Source organism: Odontesthes bonariensis, chromosome 21 (genome assembly GCF_027942865.1).
Source record: "Odontesthes bonariensis isolate fOdoBon6 chromosome 21, fOdoBon6.hap1, whole genome shotgun sequence".
In the NCBI taxonomy this organism is placed as follows: domain Eukaryota; kingdom Metazoa; phylum Chordata; class Actinopteri; order Atheriniformes; family Atherinopsidae; genus Odontesthes; species Odontesthes bonariensis.
The window spans coordinates 13,943,629-13,971,602 of record NC_134526.1 but is presented as its reverse complement, the minus strand read 5'-3'; the positions used below and the strand labels follow the sequence as shown (position 1 = coordinate 13,971,602).

General features: G+C 38.1%; 1 protein-coding gene across 1 annotated transcript in view; it reads right to left on the bottom strand.

Moving 5' to 3' along the window:
• The window catches only part of LOC142371422 (protein tweety homolog 2-like), a 31,406-nt gene extending 6,155 nt beyond the window's left edge, over nucleotides 1-25,251 (bottom strand). The window contains exons 1-6 of the mRNA XM_075454085.1: nucleotides 25,119-25,251; nucleotides 21,517-21,689; nucleotides 15,661-15,772; nucleotides 9,101-9,321; nucleotides 5,212-5,307; nucleotides 2,219-2,291 (exon numbers count right to left, since the gene is read on the bottom strand). Of these exons, the coding sequence (XP_075310200.1) occupies nucleotides 2,219-2,291; nucleotides 5,212-5,307; nucleotides 9,101-9,321; nucleotides 15,661-15,772; nucleotides 21,517-21,689; nucleotides 25,119-25,247 (804 nt within the window). The 5' untranslated portion in view covers nucleotides 25,248-25,251. The remainder of the gene's footprint in view (nucleotides 1-2,218; nucleotides 2,292-5,211; nucleotides 5,308-9,100; nucleotides 9,322-15,660; nucleotides 15,773-21,516; nucleotides 21,690-25,118) is intronic.
• Between the last annotated feature and the right edge of the window lie 2,723 nt (nucleotides 25,252-27,974).

Sequence of the window (27,974 nt, the reverse complement as noted above, 5' to 3'; positions counted from 1 at the left end):
CTTTTTCCAGCTTATCCCTGTGAAGCATGGTTGAAATAATATGACAGTGTGCAGACCTATTTTATTTTACAAAGAAATGTTGAGATGCATATACACACACACCCGCACTCGAAAAAACATGATGTGGAGGTATATTTATTTGATAATTTTTATTTATCAACATAGTCATCTATTTAACAAAGACCAACAAATCTGGTTCTTACCAAGTCTTAAAATCAGTAAAATAAGACCTCAGTTGCTAAGTTGAGCAACAACACACAACAACAAAGCAAAGATGCAGAAGCAGTGTGTGTAAAACTAAGTACAACTTTATTGCTACTGTAGGAATTAAGAGGGTAGCAGCCAGATGCTGCTAATGAAATGCATGGTTAATTTCTGGATTGATCAGTGTGAGAACCTCTATAAAACCAGAAGTTTTTGCAGTTTCCTGGTCTGGCATTCAGAGTTGTGTTAATAAAATTCCAATTAGATCGAGATCAGCAGTGATCTTAAAGAAGCAATTGTTGCTGTCAGTCTTGGAAGGTTTAAAAGACCATTTCCAAACAATTTGGAGTGTACCTTTCAACAGTGAGAAAGATTATTTACAAGTGGAAACATTCAAGACAGTTGTCGATTTTTCCAGAAGTGAACATCTCAGCAAATTCACCCCAAGGTCAGACTGTGCAATGCTCAAAGAAATGCAAAAAAACAACCTTAGTTATTGTTTTTTTTTATTTTTTGGTTTTTCCGTATACAGTCCACTGTATCCTACTGTCCAGAATGTCTTGCAGTGTTACTATTAGAATCTACATAATTATTAATTTGAGCTCCTATATTGAGCACAGCCTTCACCAAACTGCCATCACATGATATTTGTTTTCAACAGAAAACCACACCAACAAGCTGGGCATTGTAAAAATGTTACCCTTCATCTCTATCTCATTATACCACCAGGGACATTTTGTTTATGCTCCATCTCATCAAATATGCATGAATCTCTGAGTGTTTTCTAGGACACCACCATCATCACCTTTCCGCTCAAAAGGCACAAAATTTTGTGCAACAAGTTTAATTGCTTGTTTCGCATACTGTTCCACATTGAAGACAAGGTTGGTTCTTTGTTATACAACTTTATCTGGATCACTAGCCCACCTATCAACCCACTGACACATGATGCAAAGCATATCTGTTTCTTAATTTAGAGGATGCCAAAGAGAGATAAATAGTCAATGGATGAGTTTACCTCCGCTTATCCATGACACAACATTCTAATGTGTGACAGATGTAAGATACCCACAAGCTTTACAGTCAACTATTCTGGACGAGCTGACATGAAAGGTGAAAGGTTTCAGTGTCGGGTCATGTCCAGCTATAATGCAACATATCCTAAGCTACTGTCATTGTTAGATATATTGACAGTTTGACATTACTGCTGCAGAAAGTCTTCACCAAAACAAAAAACAACAGATGTGTGCGATTCAAATCCATGTGGTTAATTTAAGGTTAACATCTATTCACGCCTTTCTCCACTCTGCCTCACTTGAAACAGCTGTCAAGATGTCAAATCCCGAGGGATAATTCACAGATGTGAAATTTCCCTACAGGGGACAGGGAAATCAGGGATAGGATACAGTGGACATAAGGGATGGAGGAAGGCTGGAATCATGAACCCCTACAGTGCCCCTAATTCAAGCACCATTAAATGCACTAAGCCCAGATGTACTGAACACATGGTGCATAGTCTTGAAGATAGAGCAATCTGTCAGAAATAAGAGGGCCTGGAAGAGAAATAAAACTGAGCAAACCAAACAAAGAGATTGTTTAGAAAGCAGAGGCAGCAATTAAAACTAGAAAGTAGAAAGCCGCTTTATTTACAGCAGGGCTAAGTGCTCTCGAACCTATACAACTAAAGATATGTAATCAGCTTTACTGCAAGGTTGACCTTAGAAAAGAGCTTACTGTAAACCACACAGACAGATATAGAAACCTTTTAAGAAGCTAACATGTTCAAAAGTTTGTCCACAAGTTTATTGAGAAAAACAAGGGATGAATCACATGTGATACAAGCGGGATTCTGAATACAAACCAGTTATAATCAACTGTGGATTTGAGTGCATATGATGATTTGATTGCAGTACATCTCAATTCAATCATTTCAATTTATTTTGGAAAATTGATAAATAGATAAATAAAGCAATTGCAGTAGAATTTTAAACAAATACAGGCATTGTTTACTCACCACAGCTGTAGCAGTGCCAGTTCCAAGTGAGGCCCAGCTCAGGATCACAGACAGTATAGCAAACCCTATGATCCTGGAGCAAATGGGAGGGATGGGGTGGAGATGGTGGGGGTGACAGGGAGATATATACAAAAGACAAAGAAATATGGTGAGAATCTGATGAATAATATTTTATCTTTGTACCCTTCCTGTGATCATTAGGCCCATTTTCAACCAGTTTATTTATTCTTCTCAGCTTTTGTTTGGAAATTGTTCTCTTTCTGCCTGAAGACAATGGCCCAACTGTCATGGTGCTTTGTAGAGTAAACCATGAAACTGAAATTTGATCTATTATAAAATTATATAGAGTCAAATGTACTTTAAATTGTTGGCTTGATTCTTTTGAAAAGGCACTGTATTCAGAAATATGTTTGAAGAATTATAATCAAACTGCAACAAATTAGGATTATAATTCTGAGATTAATAACATAAATTATGTTATGCTGGATTGTAAGAGCATCAATCTTACTGGCTGTACACATGATGTGAACACAGAAAAATAAAGATCTCTCTTCTGAACTCAAACGTTTCAGAAAAGTACCCTTTAAGGTTCTGAAATGGCACGGGACGTAACATACATAATCGTGACTGCCGACTAATTGTAGATAATTGTACATTCTTAAGAGACTTTTGAGGGGATTTAATGGCTTTGAATCAACCAGTATAACTGGGGAGGAGAGAAGTGGATGACATGCAGCAAAGGGCTGGAGTCACAGCCAGCATGGGATTGAGTCCCTGACTGGCTGCGACAAGGATCTTCAGCCTCCATTCATAAGTTGTCTGACAAACAAGGCACATTACTAGGCACCTCTATGATTTCACCTTTAAGAAACTTAATGTAAAGGCACATTTACAGTCTAAATTATTAATCGTTTATTAGGAGCTTTTATTCTTTTTTTTTTTTAGAAAAAAAATTGCGTAAAGTTTGAGTTTGTTTACTCAATCAGTATCATGGAGTTACATGCTTCCACTTGCCATCATAGTTACTCCTCACTTCAGTTGCTTCACATTGGTGTATTGGTTAGCACTCTAATCTTATAACAAGCAGGTTCCTGGGCCTTTCTGTTTGTTTGGAGTTCATATGTTCTCCCTGTGCCTGTGTGGGTTTTTTCCAGGAATTTTCCTCTCATAGTCCAAAAACAGGTGACAGGTTAAATGGTGATTCTAAATTGACCACAGACGTGAGCATGAACACGCCTGGTTTGTCTCTGTGTTAACCCTGTAATGGTTTAGTAACCTGTAAAAGGAGAAGCTGGCCTCTTGCCCAATGACAGCTTGGATAAGCCACAGCTCCTTCTCGACCATACAAAGTATGGAGCAGGTATAGAAAATGGTTTGTGGAGTTAAGGGCGGATTATAGTTCTGCGTCTATCGTCTTGACGTGTTGCTTTGCTCTGGTCGCGAACCACTTTTCATGTTATGGTTCTGCAACCTCGGTCTGGAATTTCTCGGGACGCACAGCAGTTTCCCCTCGCGAGAATTTCGGTGGGCGGTGACGAGAACTTCGGCAGCGCCGGCGGAAGTGTTTATCTTTCAAAAAAAAAAAAAAAAGTGTACGCAAGATATGGATCTGGAGTTGCTCGACATCGAAGAAGAACAGCTTCTTTTATTGGAGTTGGCGAAAATGCAAAGGAGGAAGCCACACAGACAACCGGAAAAGCACACCGAGGACCAATCACAGCCGCTTTTGTCTGCGCACTTCCGTTGGTGGTCTGCGTGCGTCTGTCGCGTAGTCAGGATTTTTCTGAGGTGCACGACAACGCGTGCAGAGCCTCTGCGTGGGGGAGTTGTCAAGATTTTGACGCTCGCAGAGGCTCTGCGTCCGAGCGTCAGAGGCTTTGCGTTATGAAGCATCAGCCTTTAAAGGTATGTTCTGTGCTGCTAAAAGGTGCATTTTGTTAGCAGATCATAAAGGTACATTTTTGTTGTTAGTGGTGCAGAAATGTTTAAAAGTTACAGATAATATGGAATAAAAATGTCCTGACTTACATTGTAAAGCGCTTTTACCCTACCACCTTACAAGTGGAATGACAAAGCTATGAACCTTTTTTAGAACACTTCCTGCAACTTGATTTCTCCATGTGTATTAGTAGTCAATCACTGCAAGATGTCAGTGCCGATCAAAAGCTGCTGCCCCATCTAACCACATTTTTTCAAAGAGTGTTCGACAGGACCTCAACAATGCATGAAGAAACATTTTTTTAAAAAGCTCTTCCTACTCAACAAAAAATTCAAAGTGACCACTGGCATAAGCTTGTAATAGAGTTATGAGTTTGAAGTAGATAAATCATGTAAAAAGAGAAAAAATGTGGTCCCCTGATGGATCTAAAAAGGCCTGCAAGAGCTTTGCCTTTCAACTCACTCCTCGGACCTTCTTGAAAGCACCAATAAAGCAGCCTGAGAGCACTTAATAATTAGTTAAGGGAGCAGACGTATCCTGCCCAGGCGATCAATAGGCATTAGTGAGGGCCATTAGAGAGGGATGTGAGGAGTGATCCTGCGCACCATCCGCTAACACTGACATGTAGGTTGCACTAAATTGGGCAAATGGGATGAGGAGTCTGGATTGTGGATTTGCTTGTCAGACATCAGTCGTGGTTTGAATCACTGGCTGCAGTTTACTGAACCCAATGTTCCTCCAGTGACTTCCAATTTCTGTCAGAGTTTTGGACTCAGCTGGTTTGATTGAGGTTATGGTACTGTAAAGCTGCTATAACTGTATGTGCAAAGAAAAGGGGAAGTTACTGAGGAGAAATAAGGGCTATCTGGAGATGTGATACCATCATGTGAGTTCTTAATGGAGTGCATCAGTATAAATTGTGCCAGAGAGGTTGGCTGACGCCCTGTCTGTCGATAGTTTCTCAATTAGACTAAATATTTACTGCAAAAGAAAAAAATAGCCTCAGACTTAAATAAAAAGCAAATACATCTACATACAAACTCATGGTACCTACGTGATAAGCAGACATTGGGACTGCTTTGCCATACCCAAACACATGGCCAAGCAGATGACCAAATCCAGGATCAGCAACAGCAGATAACTTAGCCATCTAAAAGACAGGGAAATGAAGCATCAATAACAAATCCCAGACAGCACCCTTCATGCACATGCACAAGCCTCAGTAAGTGTGGGATCAACATATGTTCAAGACTGAATGTGTTAGATCTGTGTGTGTTTTATAAAAGCACTCTTGTCTCCCTAGTTAGAGTCCATCTGTTCAGGTAATTTCGAGCTTGTTGGGCTTAATAATTCAATACCACCAATCCATAGACATCAATTTTTCATTCTCCTTTGAAAATGTCCTTTACAGGAATGGCCAACACTGAGTCTTGGTTTAAAGTGTGTGTGTTCTGACCATCCACACAAATGGGGATTCTTATGACTCATCTATAACTCATCATGCCCTGGTAGCACGGTAAAGGTACAGCTACAGCAAAAACATAGATGTGCAAGATGTCACACAAACAGGCATACTTCCCGGATACTACAGACAGACACAAGGTGGCCGTGGTGTATCTGTAGCAGAGCAGCAAACCTGTACACTTAAGTCAGTTGAGATCATAGTTCCTTCATGTTCACAAAGAAAAGCAGATGTACTCCCATGGACTAAATAAACTGTAGACTGGCCATTCCTTTGCTTACAGATGAGGTCATGTTAATAGAAGCTGAGCACTTTTTCTATGTAAACAGAACTGCAGAAGCACAGGAAAGAACTGAATTCAGAAGCAGAAAAGAGAATAATATAGTATTAGAAAACAGAATTGCATCATTTTTTCTTTGTTCAAATAACACTGGGTTTGCTGTAACATTTTCTGTTCATCAATAAAACCCTGCTGAGGGCTGTTCAATAGCTACATGAAATCCAATCAAGACCAAGGGGATCAGTGTCGGAAAAGTGTATTCCAAAAGAAGATCTGATGTCAATGCAGAAAGGACACACCATGTGGGGCCATGTAGGGATGTGTAAGATATTAATGTAGGGATATTGTGTCACTGCTAATGGTACAATAGTGGTTACTTTTGCTTTATCATTCCAGGAGTTACAAGTAGCAGATATGAGAGGTACAGAAATGAATTCCATAATTCAGTCAGGTTTTTAATAAAATCCACATAATAAGGGGATTTAAAGGATAAGACCGTTTTTTTGACATTGGGCCCTTGATTTCACATTATAACATGATGTTCTACTCACCCCTGCTTGTTGTTGGTCATTTGGAGCTGTTCCGAAGATATTCGCGAGGCGTCTGGCTGCTCTCTTGAGATATTCGGCCATGAAACGGTTTCCTATGGGCAAGTTTATACAGGCACAAACTATGCTGTTTATAATTTATTAATTACTCTACATTAGCACTGATAACGTGGAGGTGCGTCGCTTACTTAAAAAAATCCGGGTTACTGTAATTTTGAATTTTTGTCGTAAAGTGGGTGTTACTGACGTCATCGTCGTGCTACTACCACAGACAGCCCACAGACCTGCTGCCTATTTATTCATTCGGCTAAAATTCAAAATTAGTAACCCGGATTTTTTTAAGTAAGCGACGCACCTCCACGTTATCAGTGCTAGTGTACAGTAATTAATAAATTATAAACAGCATAGTTTGTGCCTGTATAAACTTGCCCAAAGGAAACCGTTTCATGGCCGAATATCTCAAGAGAGCAGCCAGACTCCTCTCGAATATCTTCGGAACAGCTCCAAATGACCAACAACAAGCAGGGGTGAGTAGAACATCATGTTATAATGTGAAATCAAGGGCCCAATGTCAAAAAACCGGTCTTATCCTTTAATGGATGAAAGTCTTCTTGTATACCATAGTGTTCTATATAAATGCAATATACGTAATATTTTGTGGAAATTTGGGCAAACAAATTTTTAATCAAATGTAGACCGAATAATTACATTCTAAAAAAGGACTATTCCAATAATATATCAAATTTGTCAAATTATTCAATCCATAAAATTTGTATACATTCCAGCTCCCTGATATGTACATATATTGCTACTCAAAATATACAAAGCAACTTTATTGTACAATAGCCTTCCTGTTTGCATTCAACAGTTTTTTATAAAGTTAAGAGAATCGTATCATAACTAATGAAGGTTATCTATATTTTTTATAGAGGAGGTGTAGGGGAATCAAGTTATCAAACTAAGTATGTCCAACATTGTGACACTGTGGAGAGTGTAAGAAAATGTTCTGCTGCTTCTAACTTTCTCTGGGGGAGATCATTGTATATCTAAAGAGCTGTGGTTATAAAATCAAGATTTTATTATAATAGAGGAACAGACTGGAAATGCTATAACTGACATCAAACTGACACATAGTCCTAATGGGCAGATTTTCTGTCAAGATTTGTGACATGTCTAGCAGTATGACAAAATAAACAGAGAAATATGTTAATTATGTTTTGTTTATGCATTTGGCAAACGCTTTTATCCAAAGCGACTTACTCTCATAGGCAGGTAGCGTAAGGGGGTCTTGCCTAAGGACCCCTACTGGAGGTAGTACCTTTCGATGCGGGGGGGGGGTCAGGATATGTGAACGTGAGCAGCTTTATTTGAATATGGCAGTTTCCATGTACACTCATTCTTTATTGTTTTTACAAAAAGATTAAGGATATATGATGGGTATAGAAAATGAACGGATGGAAGGCTGTTAAAATAGAATTTAATGTTACTATGGAGTATCTTAGGTCTTTCAAGGCCTTCAGTTTTCTGTATGCAATTTATTGGTTGGTATAAGATAGGCTTAAAAACCTTCCGCTTCAACCTATTCCTTTTTAGGGAATTACTGTGATAGTACAGTATGTGTTCAGTATGTGTTGTTCTCAAAACAATGGAAGCTTTCACTATTTCTATTTTCCATTCAAATACATGACCATTACATAGGTTAGTCAACTTAATCACAAGTGTGTTTAATTCTATCCAAAAATGATGATATGATATTAAGAGATGGAAAAACGCAAACTTCCTTTGAGCAAAGTGAAAAGAAAATGCAGGGCTGCATGAGAGGTTTCTAAGACTGTCGATCTTCAACGTAACCAGGGAAAAAAGTGACCATCAGCACAAAGTAATCAATTGATGTTGATCACAGAAGCATCAATATAAGCTGCTGGTTCCTGATTAACCAAGTGTGTACCCAGAAAGTGCCATACAATTTTAACTTGGCATACGTATTGTAAGTCTACAGAAAATAACCCTACAAGTTAGGCAAATGACAGGCTGTTAATAAGACTATACTGTGAATGGTGACCTGGAGGCACAACAGCATGATAAGGTCTACTGTGCATTTCATTACTGTATGTTATTTGAAGCAGCAGCCTTTCGTACTTAATAAACCAACAATTCCCGTCCAAGGGTAATGCTGAACTGCTGAACATTTGAATCATTCAGAAGTATTTCTTCTCTGTTTATTGAATTAAATGTATCGCTTATTTTCCTTTACTCTTAATTTATCAATGAATGTATCTATTCATTTTTAGAGAACACCATTGAGTCATCAACAGTCAATGTAACCACCTTCTCAGGTAATGGAAATCATTTGTGCTTGAAGAGACAGTCTGCCATGTGTGGCATTGCGTGAGGGCATTGTACGTACACAAATTAGAGCTAACTACACAGTGGAAAATTAGTTCAATATCCACTTTCATTTTATTCAGCAATCAGGAAAAATAGAGCTTTTCCAGTGTGTGTTATGGAGGGGAGATCGATAAAATCCCATCTGCTCTGTGTCTGTTCACGATCACCTTTAATCCCATTCAGAGCAGCATGTTTACTCCATTCAAACACAAATTAAATAAAGTAATCTCTATCACTTTAGGGGAGTTGCTAAGGCTCCACCTACCTGTAATACTCAAGGAAAGCTGTTTGGTTTGCAATGTCTGCCAAGTCAACCTTAGTTGTGGTGATGTCTGGCAGAGCAGTCAGCTCACGGATGACATTGTTGACCATTAGCTGGATGAAGCGCAGAGCTTGGAGGTAGTCGGCCCTTGCAGCAAAGATCTCATCAAGGCGTTCCATGTGCTGTTTGAGACCACCTTCCACATTGCCCCGAGACCCTGCAACCTACAAAAACAGAATAAAAAGGAAATTAAAATTGCAATACGGCAGGAGGCGGGGTGATGTAGAGTCAGTGGAAATATAGGGTCAGACTGAAACAGGAACATAAATAAATTCATAAAAGACAGTTATTCTATAGAAAAAAAAGAAGAAAAAAAACAGATTGAAAATATAGCATGAGGCACAAGAGACAAAGGAGCTCTCCCTTGGGAAAAGATAAAGATAAACTTTTTCCTCCTTAACTGTGTGTTTAATTCAGATAAACACTGTTAGGGTGGAAAACTGATAACAAATCAAGGGAGGCCTGTTATCACAGGGTTCTTTGATAGTGAGAGCAGAGGTGGAAGCAAGCATGGTGAATAGAGTAAATAGAATTTATCTTTCTGTTTGAACAAAAACAATGTAATAATGAAGCAAATACAAGTGCATTTTTACAATATCAACAGAACTACAATCAAATTGAGCTAATCATAAGATAGGAAGGAAAACTAAGAAAAAGAGCCACAGCAGCTGATTTTTTTTTTTAAATTTAAGTGATATTAATCAGACAGTTATTCTCTAAAAAAGTAACCAAAAGGCTTACCCTGCCACTGAATCTGCAACAGTAACAGAAGTCACTAATAAACAACTAATATCATATCATTTACAAGTATATAACATAATAATGCAATTTCCCTTTGGAATCAATAAAGTATTTTTACATTTCATTTAATATTTTAGGAAACATGCTCATTTGCTTACAGAAACCATGACACGGGAAGGCTGATATTTCTATAGTTCCCTGGTTTCAACGATCAAACAGTTAGCTTAGCTTAGCACAAAAGCTGGAAACTGAAGAAAACAAGCAAACATCTGCAATTTTTATTGATATTTTTGTCCAACAGCACATTGTTTTTTGTCAAATTTAAAGATACAGGATACATAACACAATTAGTGTTCTTTAAAGGCTGCAAACTCAAACTGATTTGGTTTTGTGTAGCTTGGTTTACTGTTGTTTCCAGTGTTTGTGCTGAGCTAAGCAAGTCAGGTGCTGGCGTGCAGTGCAATCACTCCTGTTTTAATTTTTTTATTTAAGCCCTTTCAACTTGGAGCCTCGAGAACATTTGCTCTAAAAAAGTGCAGTGCCATTTGTTAAAGTTTTCCAAGCCCATTTGATGAAGAAGACACTACTTATTTGACTGATATTTATAAAAAGAACACGTGGCATTTGCTCCTTTTAATTTTTGTTGCAACAAATTTGGTAAACTGCTGCAAATTGTGGGAGCATGTTATGGCCCTGTCACACTGTTGCGTATGAGAGAAGCGTATGAGTTGCGTATGAAAATTAATCATACGCACGAAAAGTCCTTGAAAATAAAGAATGACTAGCGTATGAGTAGCATATGAACTGCGCATGCCCAGCGTACGTTTCAACGCGCCTATTGAGAATGAGGAGTCACGTGACTCCAGTCGGCCGGTCGGCCATGTTGGCAGAAGACGCTATTGGTTGCCAGGGGCAACGCCATTAACTCAGCAGCCTTTCCACATTGCTCCATTATTGCAGTAGACGACGCGCTATCAACATCTCTCGAGACATTCATCTCGATCATGCCTCCCAAGAAGCAATCGTCGTTTGCCCGGGCCCTGGGCCGAGGAAAAGGCAAAAAAACACAAGAATCATTCTCACCCAAACCTGCTGAAATGCCTGATGCACCTGCGGCTGATGAGTTACATGCTTCTGAGCGATCAAGATCCCAAACTCCTCCTCCTGACCGCTCCCGTGAATCGTCGGTTGCCTGCTGCCTCCATCTCCGCCAGACGGGCGGAGATGGAGGCGGCAGACGGGCGGAGGCTATAAATATGCTAGCTGTACGGTACACCTTCATGCCAACATATGGCAATTTATGTCCAGCGTTCTCGACCTATCAGTAACGTACCTATATCGTACCTCTAGCGTATTCAGCGTATGCCAAGCGTATGCTTAGCGTATTAACCATACGCACAAAAGTTTTGAGCATGTTCAAAAATTTATTTCTGCCTCAGCGTATGCCAACGTATGACAACGTATGCCAGCGTGCTTGAAACGTATACAACCTATGCCTAACGTTCCCCTGGCATATGTCAGCGTATACCAGCGTATGAGTGATAATTTTCATACGCTAGTGCCATACGCAACAGTGTGACAGGGCCATTAAATACGCTCAGCATAATGGACCAGTAGCAGGCCCAGTTTCTTTATCTGATTTCTTTTTTTCTTTTCTGAGTGTGACTGTTCATTCTCACACTATGAAAATTCACCACAAAGAAGACAGTGTGTCTTTGTCTCCTTGACACTGCAACTGACACTGCAAAAACGTCACACTGTTGATTAAATTTTACTGATCGATGCAACTGCTGGTTTCTAAGTAAGACCCCAGAATGAGGGCCAATGCATAGATGGAGCAAAGATACAGGCCCTTTTCCTCTATTCACGCAATCTCAAAGGGTAGAGAATGTGATTGCTGGTAAACTGCTCTCGCTCCCCAGCCCTATGTTCATCATCCCTCACAGTTCCTGCCACAACGATTCAAATCTTATCTGCACACCAATCCGCCTGGCTGTGAGAAATGAAGTCCATCAGCTAGCTGCAAGGAGTGATCCACATTTCCCTAATCTGGACTGTCCTGTCTTCTTTTAAAATGGATTAAGGCTCTCTTTTACAGAAAATCAGGTCAACAAGGAGGATCCTCCCTAAACTGGACACACTTGTAAAATGAGACTCACAGCAGCTCAACCCTAAATGCCAATTTCACGTGCGGCTGCTCTCTTTAAAGTCTTTGGTGAATTTTACATGACTGTATTAACTTGAGGAATAAAACAATATATGATCCCAACACTTTAAACTCAATAAAGGTTATAAATTTAGAAACAGGATCCCATGAAGAGAAATTTATGGGAACTGATATATGATGCAGAAAGTAGCAATCATTTTGTTCCAAGAATCACCAGGCAGCTTTCAATTTCAAAGAGGAAGCACAGTACTCTCAAAGAGAGTAAGCGCTGCTGCAAATTGGAAACACGCATTTTGATAGAGTGTGATTGCCATGTTCTCTTACCATTATTTCCTGGCAGCAGCGAAGAGAAGTTAATATTGCAACCTGAACATATGAATCAAGGTTGAAATACAAAATGTGTGTGGACAATCAAAAGCTCCCTTCAATAGAAAAAGGAGAATGGTCCTCTTCATCCAATCTTTCCATCAGTGACACATGGTAATCACTTTCAGACTCTGATAATACACATTTCGTGATGAGAAGCCCTTAAAAGCCATCAGAAAAGTCAAACATCTCACATTCTAAATCACTGACCTAACTGGAGCCTCGAGAAGCAGACATGCGGTTGCTCTCGTTTCCACACATTTAATGTGAAATCAAACAAGATAAAAGGCCTTCAAGTGTTTAAATCAAAGAGAAATACAGAAGTTATTACTTTTAAACAAAGTAAACAGAAACAAAAACGAATTTTGATAAGAAGATTTGGCAAGTCAACAGTAAAGAATTATCACAGACCCAAGAACCTAATCATCAGCACTGAAAGCACTGTGCTAGATTTTTGCACATGAAAGAGCATTTGTATCCCTGGGGAAGATCTACTCTTCTCGTGTAGCCATAGTATCCATCATGCTTTAGGATCAAATCAATACCAAGATACCTCAGAGAAAGACAACAGTGAGTTGAATCCCATCAACTACATGCAGCACGAAGCACTACACAATTCCCCATGATATTTTATATATCAAGCTCCAAATAATGGAGTTAAACACAGCAATTATGAAATAAACTGTATGTATTTTTAATAACTTTCTATTTTAGCTTGTTTGAAGATATCTTGAGTAAAATGTATGTAAATGTAAATGGATATCACTGCTAATCAAGATGTTTTGATATGATTCTGGCCCAAATTAGATACAAATCATACAAATCTCGATTTTTTGCTATCACTTCCCAGACAACAAGAGCACTTCAATGAGAGTATGGCCACTGATCTTTCCATACATTTATACGATATGCGAACATCTGAGCACTTCAAGTGAATATGATACAGACATGGTCATGCACACAAAGGCACACACACAAACACCCTCATTGTAGATGGTAAGATTGCATGGAAAGAAGAGAAGCTTAACATCCATCAATGCACAGCAGATGGGAGCTGATCCTCTTTTTTCCTATTGTGATTACTGCTTCTTGAAAGGCAGTGTTCTTATTCTCCCTCCTCCACCCTGCCCCTAAGCCTCCCAAAATAACTTCACCGAATGCAGGTCAGGAGTTACATAGAAATAAACCCTATTTACAAATCCTCAGACAGCAGTCACCAAAATTCTCCCACTGTGACAAAAAGTGTAAACAGACCACATGCAGTGAGGTGCTGCTTGGAGACAGATGAGCATCCCATGTTTAGAGGAAGAGCTCTGTTGCTAACCAGCTGTAATACAGTGCTTCCAAAAAAGAATGAAGTAACAAACCATGTGAGGATCATGCCTCTGTCATTACCTAAATGTTAGTCATTATTAGTAATACAAAAAGCATGGGCCGAGCAGTTTTTCACAGTAACATTTGTGTTCATATTTTATAAATCATCAACTGCTTGGCCAGATCACACTGATATCACCAGGAAATCATTCAATTTCAACAGTTATACAACCGCGTTCCCCAAAAACTGTGTGAAAAAATTCTAAATGAAAAATAAAAGTCATGCAATTGTTGAAAAAATAATTAAAAGTCAAGAGTACAAACTGAAAATAGTACAAAAACAACATATCATGTTTTGAAGCTGACAAAATGAATCTATTAAGGGCCCATGTCCACAAAGCACCTGCCTGGCACTGGGAAGCGCTGCCTGTAGGTGTTTTATCGAAAAGTCCTCAGCGCTTCTTCTTTTTTCATGACAACAATATCTCTACAGTATGTACCATACGTCTTCACTTTCACTGTAGATTATTATACAGCAACTGTACCCCTTAGCTTTGTCTGTTTTGAATCATCTAGGCTCATTTGTCCATCAGTTGTTTACCATATCCTTTTTTTCCTAGCACCTAAAAGTAGAAGCTTGTCCTCATACTGTCAACAGTTGAGCCTGCATGATTATGTCTGACAGTGATATTGCAGGGAGAGGTCAGTGTAAGATTCAATCTATCTGAGAAAGCAGCACAATGAAAATCATCAGAACGAGACCACTTCCAAGCCTCTTTAAGGTTAATCAAGGGACAGTTGTAAATATGATGCCTTTCGGTGAGTTCAGGGAGACGGTGAGCCCTCCTGTGTATTCTGTTGTCACCAGCAGGACAGACTGTGACTCAATTTCAATTCAACTGACTGTTATAGCTCTATTGCCATCACATAATAATTACTATCCTTTAAATATGCAAAAGGCAATCAAACATTCAAAAACCAAGATCAATTTGAAGGGTTTTGACCAAAATATTCACAAACATCTTTGTAATCTTAAAAAGGCCTAAACATTGTATCGTGATGGTAGTACCAGGAAGTCCGGTGCAAGCTGGTAATATATCAGCGAGGAAAAGGCTCAGACAAAAGTCTCTTCCAAAACAAGGATGCATGGATGAGCAGCAGCAGGACGATAGCTGCAAGACACTTGTAAACCCACAGCTCATCAACAGCATTCATTACATTCACTAGAGTGAATGTTTTCAATGAGGCAATGCTGCCGCAAAATTTAGTACAATTTTGTTTGTTTAGAAAACATATCCTGTGCCAAGACGTTTATGTGATTGGTATGGTTTATTTGTGTGTCTATTTGGTCCTCAAAAAAGTTAAGGATGGATTAGCGTAAAAATTGTATGAGCATTGTAGCATGGCACAGCTAAATGTGTTTAACTTTGATGTAGGTTCTTGCGCATCTGAGTGAGAAAGATTCTTGGGAGCAATTTCCATGTTGACATTCGCATAGTTAAAAAAGTTACATCAGTAAGTTTCTTTTTACTTTTATTTGAGTTCATTTTCACAAAAGTAATTTTACACTTATATTGTATACTGTTTCACTGCGCTAACTGTGCTTTTATTTAGGTTAACTCATCTAATACACGTTTCACCTCTGCCGGTTCAGTGGGTTCAATGCTGGCTGCGATTACTCTTCCAGTTTTTTTGTGACCCCTTTCCCAAATATTTTGGAACACCCTCCTGTTATGAGATCGCATTTTGCCTTTATCAAGAAATTCTGCAGCATCCCAGCTCTTTTGGAAGTAAGGTTGTAAATAACAAAAATGAAAGAATTAAAAAAAAGATTGATTTATTTCAGAAACAATATTCTATGTAAACGATGTTGCTTTTGTCGACTGCAGAGCAAAGGTTGGCATGCTTCTCTCACCAGACTGTTGATGCCACCCAGTGTGTGATTGGCATTGTAAAGTGAGTAGGTCAGCTGGTACACCCCATCATTGGTCTCGCTGTTCCCATAGAAACCCACTCCTACAGCAGAACTGAGGAGAGAAAAGTAGAGATTTAAATAAAACAAATGAATAAATAATGATTTTTGTTTATTTTATGCTATTTCTTGGCCATGAGCTACATGAGGTTGTCTGAATAGTGCAAAGTGCAAACATGTGGTAAAAATATGTACATACTTAGGAGTAATTTAATACCAGTTTTGTACTTTTATAATACCGTCAGGAGAAAAAATAGATATCCTACTGTGCTTGTTTCACACATCATGTTCATCTGCTACCATATGGGCTGGGATGGTGTGAATCAGGAGCAGATTGACAAAATATTTTTTTCATATTTTTTCCATTAAATTCTCTTCATCTATTACTACCTCGGTGTGTTTTGTGTATCCCATTCTACAGTAACATTTTAAATTAGGAAATATCATACCTTTAGTTTCAGGTACTAGTTTGAACTTCAGAATTCAGGTTGCCATATCCAAGAGGAATTCATCCAATCCATATCTCTTACCTTCCTGCAGCCTTTTGAGACTATGCCTGAGCCTCTGTAAAAGGGAGGATTATTCCCAGCACCCCTAGAGTCAGTACACCTCTACCATTACCAGTTTGCAGTAACATGAACAAATATACTTAGTTGCAGTATGGTTTTCCTATAAAAATTTGGAGATTATTAACACTTTTGACGGCTTATATGGTAACTTTCCATTGATTAGAGAGCTCATCAATCACACAACATAAAGCAGGAGTTATAATGATTACAATTAGGATGCAGTGCTACAATGCAATTTTTTTCCCCCATAATCAAAATAATGTAATGAAGACTACATTACCTACTGATAAAGTCTATATATCTTGTTTCTATATTTTGATTGATTGACACAACTGAAGGCTGCAGACAAGAGCCACAAGATGAGTATGCCAGACTTACATCACGTCCCATCCTATACATATAGCAGTCATTTTGTTTTGCTTGTTTGTTTGTTTTTTCTTCTACCCACTATTACACGGATTGATCATTGTCATACGGATATAAGCTAAACTGAATATATTTTTATATTTGTTAAATTGAGGATTATTCCCCACCCCCCTAGAGTCAGTACACCATACGTTTATACACATCTACGTAAATATAAGTGCATTGTCTTGTATCTGAATTGTGTCAAAGGTTTTGACTGTGCTTTGGAAGAAAATCTTAAAAGAAGGCCCACGTGTGTGGCCATTTTGTCAAAATTCATGCTCATTTATTACCACAGAATTCGTTTAAGCTATCAGCAGGGAAAAGTACTGAATGTGTGTGAGGGAGAAAAAGTGGACCTAACAAGAGGCGGAAAAAGAGAGGTGAGACTTATTCTCCAAAGTTGAGGTAATTATTGATTCAGTCATTTTTTACCATCCAAAATAGCAATGTCTTCTTTTATTATAGCGCTGTATGAAACACATTAATTTAGCCCCTCTTCTTTTGTCTTTATCAAACGGGCAACACACACACACACACTCACACTGCATCGGTCCCTCCCCTCTACAGCCGAAGCCAGGCTTGCTGAGTTGTATTGTTGCTACCCAAAAGCTTCTTTTGCAACATTTGAGCCTTTTGAATAACTGTTTTTTTGTCAAGAGAGGAGCTTTTGAAATATATGGCAACTTCTGGCTGCCTGTCTTGCTGCAAGCAGTGAGAAGGGGTGAGCTTGCGCTATTGTGGGCGTGCTCCAAAAATGGATATGGAGAAATATGGTCATACTTTTATCAAGTACAATGGACAGTGTTAAGCAGACTGAAGGGCAGCACTCAGGCAGCCGATAAAGGATGTTAATGTGATGATATTTTTTGTCACATATCTCAAAGCCATTTGTAAACTGAAAGCTGCTTCTATGAGGGCCTGATGAACTATATCTTGATAAGATAGTAAAGTATTCATGTACTCCAGTTCTAAACCCATCACAGGCCTGTGCAGGCAAAAACGTGATTTTTTTTTTTCTCCTTGAACTGTCATCTGTTAACTTACTTTTGCAAAAACAAATAAATAAATAAAGATTCAAGACTGAATTGTCTCTTTGCATAAAATGACAAAATAGATGCACCTGCCTCACTTTGGCTCATTGTTGACTCATGTTTTGATCTCAAATTCAAATGAATTCAGTCACAAAAACTTTCCCTCCACACCTGACAAATTCTTTGGAAGGCAATGTAGGTGTTCGTTCTTTTTTGTGTTTTCCCGTTGTCCTTTTGTAAGTAGAATAAAAAACACTGCCTGTTTCTTTTCCACTAAACTAATTATCTCTAGTTATGATTAGGAACACTAGGGACATATTATATCTGAGGGGAAAAAAAAGATACAATTACAGCAGTTCTTTTGAGCCAAACTGCGTAGATGCGGTTATAGAATTACCTAATTCAGCTGGTTAAAAGACACACATAAATGAGCTTGATGCTATTGATGACATCTGTGTTTAAGCTTTTCTGTGTTGGCTTTCACAGTGAATTCTTAATTAACTGTGTAGCCAAAATGACCCAGACCAGCTAATGACACAGTAATGAAACAGAAATGAGACAAAACATCATGAGCAGTTAAGCCTCAAGGGAAGTATTACATTTTTTGTGGCTGTGCAAAGGTTCTCTACATCCGTTTGACTCAACACGCAAAGTGAACACTGTTAAACTCGAGGATATTTGGTTCCTTCAAGGATGACTCAAGGATTCACAAACTGTATGACTGACTGAATAACTGCCTTATTTTTACTATGTTATCAAATTAAGAAAGCAACCATTTATATAAACAAAAGCCAGTCTGCAGATGAATATATAAGTATATGAGTATATAACAGAAGCCAGGGGTCACACACTTAAAAAGCGGCACATTATGCATAAACACAGAACCTTCAAAAGGACATAAACAGATAAAGAAGTACAGCTAGTTCCTTTTTACATTTTTTGTTTATCTTTGTATTTCCATCTTTGCTATAGGCCATCTTAGACCTGATGTGCCCTTCATTCACAAATGCAGGGACACTGATTTGATGTATTGAATCTCAATGTGTTGAGCTATGAAACATAACAAGCTCACTATGAATCAAAGGATCCTGCTACGGATCAAAATATCTATTAGGAATAACACCAGTAAACTGTCAGAAGTTTAAACATATGCTCTGCTCAGAAAGAGAAGCTTTACCGCACAACTATTCTTTGATTTCTCCAGAGATGATTTCTCTAGTAGGTTTAACTCCAGACTCTCGTAGGGGTAGATCGGTAATTTCACAAAGTTTCTGTGTTTTTGTCTGCAGCTTCCTTGTTGATGCTTAATGTTTCTATTCTGACAAGAATAGAAAGAAAGAAAGAAAGAAAGAAAGAAAGAAAGAAAGAAAGAAAGAAAGAAAGAAAGAAAGAAAGAAAGAAAGAAAAGTCTACAGAATAAGGTGATGTTCAGTGTAACGTTTTGTCCATACATAGTGATTACGGAATTGTGGCCAAATACTGTACTTTTATCAGATCAGAGGATATTGCTTCTCATTGAATGTGAATATTGGTTCACATTTATAGAGATTTATAGGGTTCTCTGTTCATTTGACCGACCAAGGCCTGAGCAGAAAGCTTATCATTCCAAATCAAGGAGAAGAAGTATCTCAACGTTAAAAAGATCATGCAGCAGAGCTCAGGTGCACATGTCATAATAAAGAATAAAGAATAAAGAATACTGCTATAAATGGAATGTTTCTGTGTGTGTTTTGTTCTTAATAAATGTCCACTCTAAAGATCTGTGTTGCTTTGTTACTGAAAAGAAAAATCAAGATGAGTGTGAAACATAACAAATTGTATAATTCTAAAAGGTCTGAAACCTTTCTGTATACACCTTATATTCCATTGTGGGAATGAGAACAGTAAGATCACTCCAAACACTCCTTTGCTTAAAATTCAATTGTGTCAATAAAGTGCCAAATCTTAACATAAGTCATGACTGAGAACTTAACGTAGTAAGGTCAAGACCTTATATAACAGCATCATGCCCAATCACTTAGCGTCACAACAGGCCTCGTGTACTGTATAGTGGCTTGGTATGAATAAAGAGAGCTAACAAAGTTAAAGCCCAAAACTGTCACAAGTTTGAGTGGATCAGTGCACAAATTGAATCAAGGCGTTTTGGGACAAATTTGTGCTCTTTCATTTTAGAACAATTTCTGGAATTATATCATATACAAAAGTACACTTATTTATGACAATTTTGCCCTGAAGGATTTATAAAAAGATCCCTGCCTGTTTATGTTTACACGGCGGTGCATCCAAAAGCAGGCATAATTATTGTGAATGTACAGATGAAACCCATATGACAAAAATGTATGCAACACATATAAACATAATACACAAATACACAAAAAACACATGATTTAAGAATTTCTCATTTATATAATCCAATAGAACACATAGCAGCTGGGTTTCCATTGCCATTTTTGGTCATTTTCTTTAAGTGTTTTTTTTTTTTTGCCTGTTTTGATGACGACTTGATGAACATCAGGGACAATTGAAAAACCCTTTTATGAATCACATCAAACCAGGCAAAGATTAAAGTGACATGATTCAACAGCTGTTTCTGCTTTAAGCCAGCAAACAATTAACTCATGCAACTGACTGGTGCCCTCCAAGATATGATATATATCAAGATATCCCCAGAGATTCACTTAATTCCACTGGATAAAAACATCGATATCTGGTGAAATCCACATTCACAGGTGGAAATTAAGCATGCTTTGGATAAAGGCAGTCACGTGCTCAGCCGTATCTGGGATTGAGAACTTCCAATTTTTGGGAGGCATTTTTTTTGTCTCTCTTTAGAATTACAACCTTAAGCAATATAACATACAAGCTAGACTCTGGCAACACCATGAAGCCTAGTTTATTTGCTTAGAACCTGATTTCAACACTGTCTCAGAGATTAGCTTTGCTGGTGAATGATAACCCGACTAACGTGACTCAGTCACAGAATTGTCAGAAAGCAACAGAAAGCACACCCAAATCTAATCAATTATTCACCACCAGACAAGCGAAAATACACTGGAAAAAAAGGCTTAATGTGTAAATACAGTGGAAAATTAGAGTATGCTTTATCGTCAACTGCTAATAATTGTTAATGTGTCCCTTAGGTCAAACCAATGACCCTATATTTTAAATTAGAATGACAGGTGTTCTGACAAACACAGAAAACCAAGTCTGTATTATTGTAATTATTAATTACAACAGTAGAGAGTCCATGCTTACAAATAATGTCATGTCTTACTGTACTTTAATTAGAACCAGAGAGTCCAACAGTTTGGCTGTGTGATTAAACTATAGCAATACCTTCAACATCTGTAATCCTTGCACTGTACTGGCTAAAGCAGGTAGATGATGAGCTGAGCATTCTGAGGCTTTCAAATAGTCGTGGCAGTTCAACTACAGGTGTCAATTTTCAACTGAGGACAGAGTGTAGAGAAATACAGTGTATGGGGTCAGTGCTTTAAAACAACTGAAGTCATAGAAATCTAACAAGGAGAAGAAGCAAGTGTTCTATGGTTACCCAGATCATTTCAAAAGCATATAGACAGTATGGTATACTTCAGTCGAACTGTTCACTGGGTTGATGTTCTGATGTAGTAATGACAATTAAGAAAGCAAATGACAGATAGAATTGAATTAAATCCTACTCAGCAAAGAGTTTTAGTAATTTTTGTGTGAAACAACTGGATGACCATACATGTGTCCATGTACAGTTGTGGTAAAACAACAAACACAGTAATATTTTCATTGATACTCACCATATGATGAGACCTGTGATGACGGAAACCCAGGTGACACAGCAGGTATCGGGCCTTTTGGTGTCTTCATCCAGGTCTCTGTGGCAGCAGCACAAGCACACCAGGTACACTGACAGAACCAGCAGGCTTAGTCCAAGCCCAAAAGCACCGACACAAGCTAGAAGTATCAGGGACTGAGGAAGACAAAACAAAGATGCCATATGTTAAAGTCATGATTAAGATGTAATTTCATCCTGAAGAATCAGTCAATAGTTTGTCAAAGAGCTGTTATGTGAGGTCTCAGGATGCTGACCCCATCACCCATGAGACTGACTTTCTAACTCAAAGCAGCCAGCCAATATCAAAAGGCAGAAATGCTTTTTGAGGTTAGTATGTTGCTATCTCATCCTTAACATCAGCATTATCACTGCTGACTGTAGCCCAGAGCAAAAAAAAAAGGACTGAAGGAAGCACAAACCTTTGTGGCCTTAGGGCACATACTAAATAATACTTCATTTTTCTGCCAACTGCCACATCAGCTTGGACTATGGCTGAGAAGAAAGCAAAAAGGAGCCAAGGCTGTGGGAGGGGAGCACCATGTGACACTATGGCTTTCAGTCAGTCTTGTGATTTCTTAATGTGCAAAAGATTTGAGGCCCGAAGACTGGAGAGACACAGAGGACATTGATGTAGAAAAAGCAGCATGGAACATTGTATTTTAAACTATTTGCATAGCAAATAAAGGCATACAGAATATATGTCAGAGTGCTGAAAGTGAAAAAGGGGCATTTCTTGGATTTTTTGTAAATTTCCTTTGACAGTTTTACAAAGCAATCTTGCCAACAGTTTTTAGTTGCTTACTTCTCACTAAGTCTTTTGATAATAGTATAGTAATAAATTCCCATAATTTTATTTTCATATTAGTGCACAACTCAAACACTGAAACCGAAGCAGCTCAGCTCAGTCAATGTAGTATCAGCATTGTATCCAGATTGGAGAATCCATATTATTTATAGTAGTTTCCTATTAAGGGCACAAACACATATTATTTTAGCACATGGTTAGTCTAAATACAAGTTATACAAGAGCATAACCTTAATTTTACTTAGTAATGCTTTTCAGTAAGTTCTAATACCCACAAGTTTAGAGAGTCCTTGTCTGGCTGATTACAGAGAATCATTCCACCTGGACAGCATTATCACTGTAACATGTCTGAAGTTATGTTACACTGAGTCCTATTTTGTTCCTAGTTTATCTAAACCAGTAGTTTAGCAATTTGAATATTACAAATCGCTACAAATTTTACACGCATTAAAGTTAACGTAAACTGACTTAAAACAAAAATAAGAAGAAGTAAAGAACTATTCTGTAATAAAAACCATCAGTGGCTTGATGATTCACAGCCAGCTGGGCTGCCTCACCAAGGTCAAACTTTTAATCCAATGATTTGCTAATTGTTTTGTGGAAGGTGCTGCTGATGAGCTAGAAGTGGATTTGAGTAGAGGCAAAGATGAGTTCAACCCTGGTTAGGTTTTCTGTCTTTACAATTCAGTCCAGGCCCTTCATGAGAACAATGCTGCTCCCCTTGATCCAATAATTTTCCACACAATTATTTAGTAATTAAACTTGTAAACACTTTAATTTTCACTGAATGAAATGCGTGATGGTGAAGAAGAGAGAAAAACACAAAACAACTACGATACAATCATTAACTAGAAGATACTGATCCTTTATCTTATCCAAATGATGTTTGTATAAAATGCTTAAGTGTGCCTGTTTAATTCAATTACACAGTCGAAAGCTAGCTGTAAGGAATGCGTTTCTAACTTCCCTTTCATTTTCCAATTTTCTCAAAGGTAGTAAATGTCTGAGAAAAGTCAGTCCTGCAAACTACCATAGCCTCTGTGACTAAGCCATTATGACAGTGCTGGAATTCAACGATGGACACTGATATGTGAAAGAAATACATTCAGGGACTTTAACACGAAAGAGAAGTTTCTTAGTAACAACACACATAGGCCTACAGAGCCACTTGGACATACATGTCCTTACCAAAACTGAAAAATTCAGCCCATACCTTTTAGCCCTTGATTTATTTGTTAGAAGACCCAAGAGAAATAATGGGTGCAAGAACGTCATTGAACTCCATCAAGATTTTTTAATTACATTTCTCATACTATGTGGCGACTGTATGATATCATAATGCTGTTATGTTTAGCACTATGCTATATAGCTACAGCAACTATAAACAACATTACATTGCTTACATTTGCAACAAAATGTCAAAAAGACATAACAACAGAGGAAGATGAGGAAATTAAGGACAAAAAATATAGCCACAATATACATATATCATTGCAGTGATGGACTGCAGATGGAACATTATGGCACAACTAGTCATCAGTATCTAGTATTGGCTTCCAAACTGTCTATTTTGTCCATAATAACCCAGTTCATGCTGCCTGCAGTCAGTCCCCATCTCTAAACAGTAACATTTACATTCTCTCAGTGGCTGTGTAAATTAACCCTTGGGAAATTATGATGCACTGTCAAAACTGTTTATTTTAGTCATTTCTCACACAATCAAATAATATAAAAAAAAGACTGCGATGGAATGGACTAAACACAATCGTCTTCAATAGAAAATATGTTGTGTATTGTGTAAGGATGAGCAGTCATCAAGTCCAACCTCAGCTGAGAGTTGAAGGCATCAGTGCAACACCCAGCAATATTTCTGGGTGAGTATTCTTATGACAAGCCATTTCAAAATTCAATCAATCAAAATTTCAGAGATACAGAACAGTACTCTTAAAATTATATTTTCTCTCATCAGAACTGTAATTAAAGATCTCCACTTACTTGCACTAAGATATTTTACAGATATTTTAACTTTGGTTGCGCAAGTTAAGTGAATATTTCAACATGTAGCGTTGGACAGGATAAACATTCCAGAAATCACATCACATATTTCTAGGGGAAGTCCACTGTCCAGAGTTAGGAGGTTCCTGGTGAGAATTGCTTTACACATGTCCAGAGTGTTAGTCTTAGAAATCAAGGATTCAATTGTGAACTTCTGAAACTGAACGTCACACGGTTGACGGCTAAGTCATTTGTCCTTGAACAGATCCGAGATATCTGCAGTGATCGTCGTAAAAATCTAAAATATTTGTTTTCAGTAAGATCAATTGAAACCGGGATACCTGCAACCCATATGCAGACTAGCAATAAAATGTGAAAACAACTTGCCACATGTGATCATACTGACTGTTAGATCATATAAAAGAATATAACAACCAAAAGATTTCCCATTTCACTCAAATAATTCCAAACATTCATGGGTGAATACACTACATAGAGATGCCAAGTTTGTATCACCTGGGCAACTACATGGTTAAAATACTTAATACAGGTCATGTGTTATCATGTGAGAACTGCAGATCAATTGGGTTCCTACTTCCTTGCATTTGAGAGTTGAACATATTTTTGTGAGAGTGAGTCATTCTCAGCACAGAAATGTGTAACTACATTTTATTGCAAACCCTACTTTGACATACTATTGTTAATGAAAGCCGGTGTTCAACAACAGATTTTTTTTTCTTCTACGTACAAGTACAGTTACCAACCTGCTGATAGTTTGCCTCCTCCGGTTTGAAACTGCTGTCGACCGACTGGAATAAGAAATTGAAATGTGGGAAATTGTGCAGCCAGTACGTCCACCACGGAGCAACATAATCAAGTCTGGCAATAGCCATTACTGCCTGAAGAGTCAGTCCTGCCAACCGTTGAACACGAGTTTCTCTTTGAGACTCAAATATTCCTTGGTTGGGCGAATGGTGAGAAAAAAAGAAAAAGAAAAGAAATAAAGAAAAAGACGATCGTAGCTTCTGTAACCAGAGAATTAAAGCGTAAATTCTTTTATTGTTAAACTTTTCAAATAAGGAGGAATGTCACATATTTCTTCTCCAATTCCCATGGCTGTGCGCTAACTGCTTAGTTACGCACATTGTCAATATAAACATAACGGTCCGGGGGTTTGCACCCGATGTCAAGACTCGACCTGCCTCCTTTGATGTGGGAGGGGTTACAACAGTTTCTTCAAGTGGGCCAGGCGGCGACCCACTTTTCTAACTCATGGAAACAAACCGAAATCCTGCTCTGGAGAAAGAGATGGACGGTCCTAGAGCTGTATCAACAAATTTGCAAAATGCCAATATGAACCATAGTGATACCGGTCCAAACTTTCAGAGCAGACGTTGTTCCATAAGGATGTCAGCAGCTTGTACTGCTTCTTCTCCTGATATTGGCTTTTTTAATTCCAATGATATTCAAAATTTCGATCGCACTATCTAACTGAGTCTCATGAAAGAAAGTGTGCTGTGGACTGAACTTTTGGCTGCCTGAATAGGCAGGAGTACTCCCTGCACTATTTATGACTTCTGCTGTTAGTGTCTGACCTCTTGTGGACAATAAGGCGCACTGAGGTGAACAGTAATGAGCACGGTAATGAGCTCCTGCAGACACTGTTGGCCTCTGATTTTATTTAAAAAGTAAGGCCAGTTTTAGGTGGTGGAAGTCGCGTTTACATCTCTATTGGAATAACTGTGCAGGGATTTATTTTAATCTGGGTAAAAAAAAATAATAATAATCAAAGATAAACAAGTGTTGGAAACTACTTAACAAATGGTAAGGCACATTGGGCTACAATAGAAACAAATAAGTAAATAAGTATCACTGCAAATCCATACAGCAAGGTGCAAAGATTGTAATACAGTATTGCTGGACATTCTAAAACTGTTTCAGAGCTGTAGCAGAGAGCAGATGTGCCACAAGAAAAATGGCCTGAGGGTCAGCATTAAGAACCTTAACTGGTACTGGTTGTTTGATCTGGGATTAAAGTGACCATGAATACACAATTGGCAGCACGGGTGGATTTACATGTTACATGTTAAGCAAAGGGAGTCCTGGGAGAAGCCTGTGGTTGGGGAAAGTCAACACAGTACAAATGTTCCAAAGTTCAAAGAAGAGAAGCTTATGAAAATACATAGCAAAATAAAAATACAAATTCCTTTCCATAAGATATATGGCTTAATTAATTGAGTTAAACCATATCATTCTATTTCTGTTGACTTCTAAAGTTGCAAATAGACCAGTATTGAGTAAAATATCATCAGTCAATAAGGCTAGTCTAAATACCAAGACATTTGAAAGAACCCTAATTACTGTATATAGGCCACTGGCAGATAAAATGAAAGAAAGAAAATATGTTTAATGAATTTTGCTCTGAGGAACGGTTGTTTTATCTGCATAGAGCGCAGAGTGGATTGATGTCAAGCTAAACCATCTTGGTATGTTACTGTTCTAATGATGCTTTGATGCACCTCTCCATGGCCAGAATATGTTAAGAGTTTGCTCTGTTGCTGAATACCCTGAGTAGGTGACACTTGAAATGCACTGTTTGAATATGAATTTTTTGACTGTGCTCTGCATGTACAAGTAGTTGAACTTGGTTCCAGGAATTCTCTCGTGATTGCTGTGCCAATCACTCTTAGTGTTTGAAGCAACCAAGGGGATCAACGTAAAAAAAAAGGTATGAAATGAATAAAAGATTCTCAGTCTGTGTCCTTCTATCACAAACTACGGCATATTTATAAAATATCTCCACAAATATGTTGTGTGTAAAAATCACACAGATGCCATTTTCAAGAGATGTTAAGTATGCCAAGGTGTTTGTAAGACCACAACAAGCACTCTAGTTCTAAATCTTTAGAAATTGTTTGTAGTTTGGCCAGCAAATGTCCTTTGTCTAATTAAACTGAGCTAACAATATCACAACCTTGTCTTCAAATAAAAAGGGTGTAAATAAGTCCAAATCATTTAAGCAATAAGTTGAATTTGATATAGATAGAGACAGCACTTAAAATAAGCACTGATTGCTATTTTAAGAAAAATATAAGCAAATTTTGGGTTTAACGCCAATAATTCATTTAAAAAAAAAAATCTTGAAATGGGGCAAGAATGGAGATTTGTGAACACCTCGCTATAAATTAGGTCAGTTGGCCGTACTAGTGTACCCTGATGGGGTTTAGAAAAGTACATCCTGGATTTTTGGGGCAAATAGTTTAGAGAATCTTCTGCTCCTCATGCTGTACTGCTTTAAAAAAAAGGAAGGCATCTGAAAACTATTGTCAGTGAACGGCACGAGTAACTTTCACATCTGTGAAGGCCACATTATTACTAGAAGATATGTGCAGATTGTGTGGAGCAACACAGGCTGCCATTCAGCCACATTCTGCATGTTTTTGACAGCATGGCTTCAAAAAAGATGTTTGGGTACCTGCAGTGCAGACCTGTTTTAAAGCCGAAAATACAAAGAAAAGGAGGCCTCAAACTGTTGAGCTGCAGAGATTCTGTATCAAGGAAAAATCAGAAAACATTTAACTTTCAAACCAACTGTGACCCAAACATGCCTGTGTCCCTAC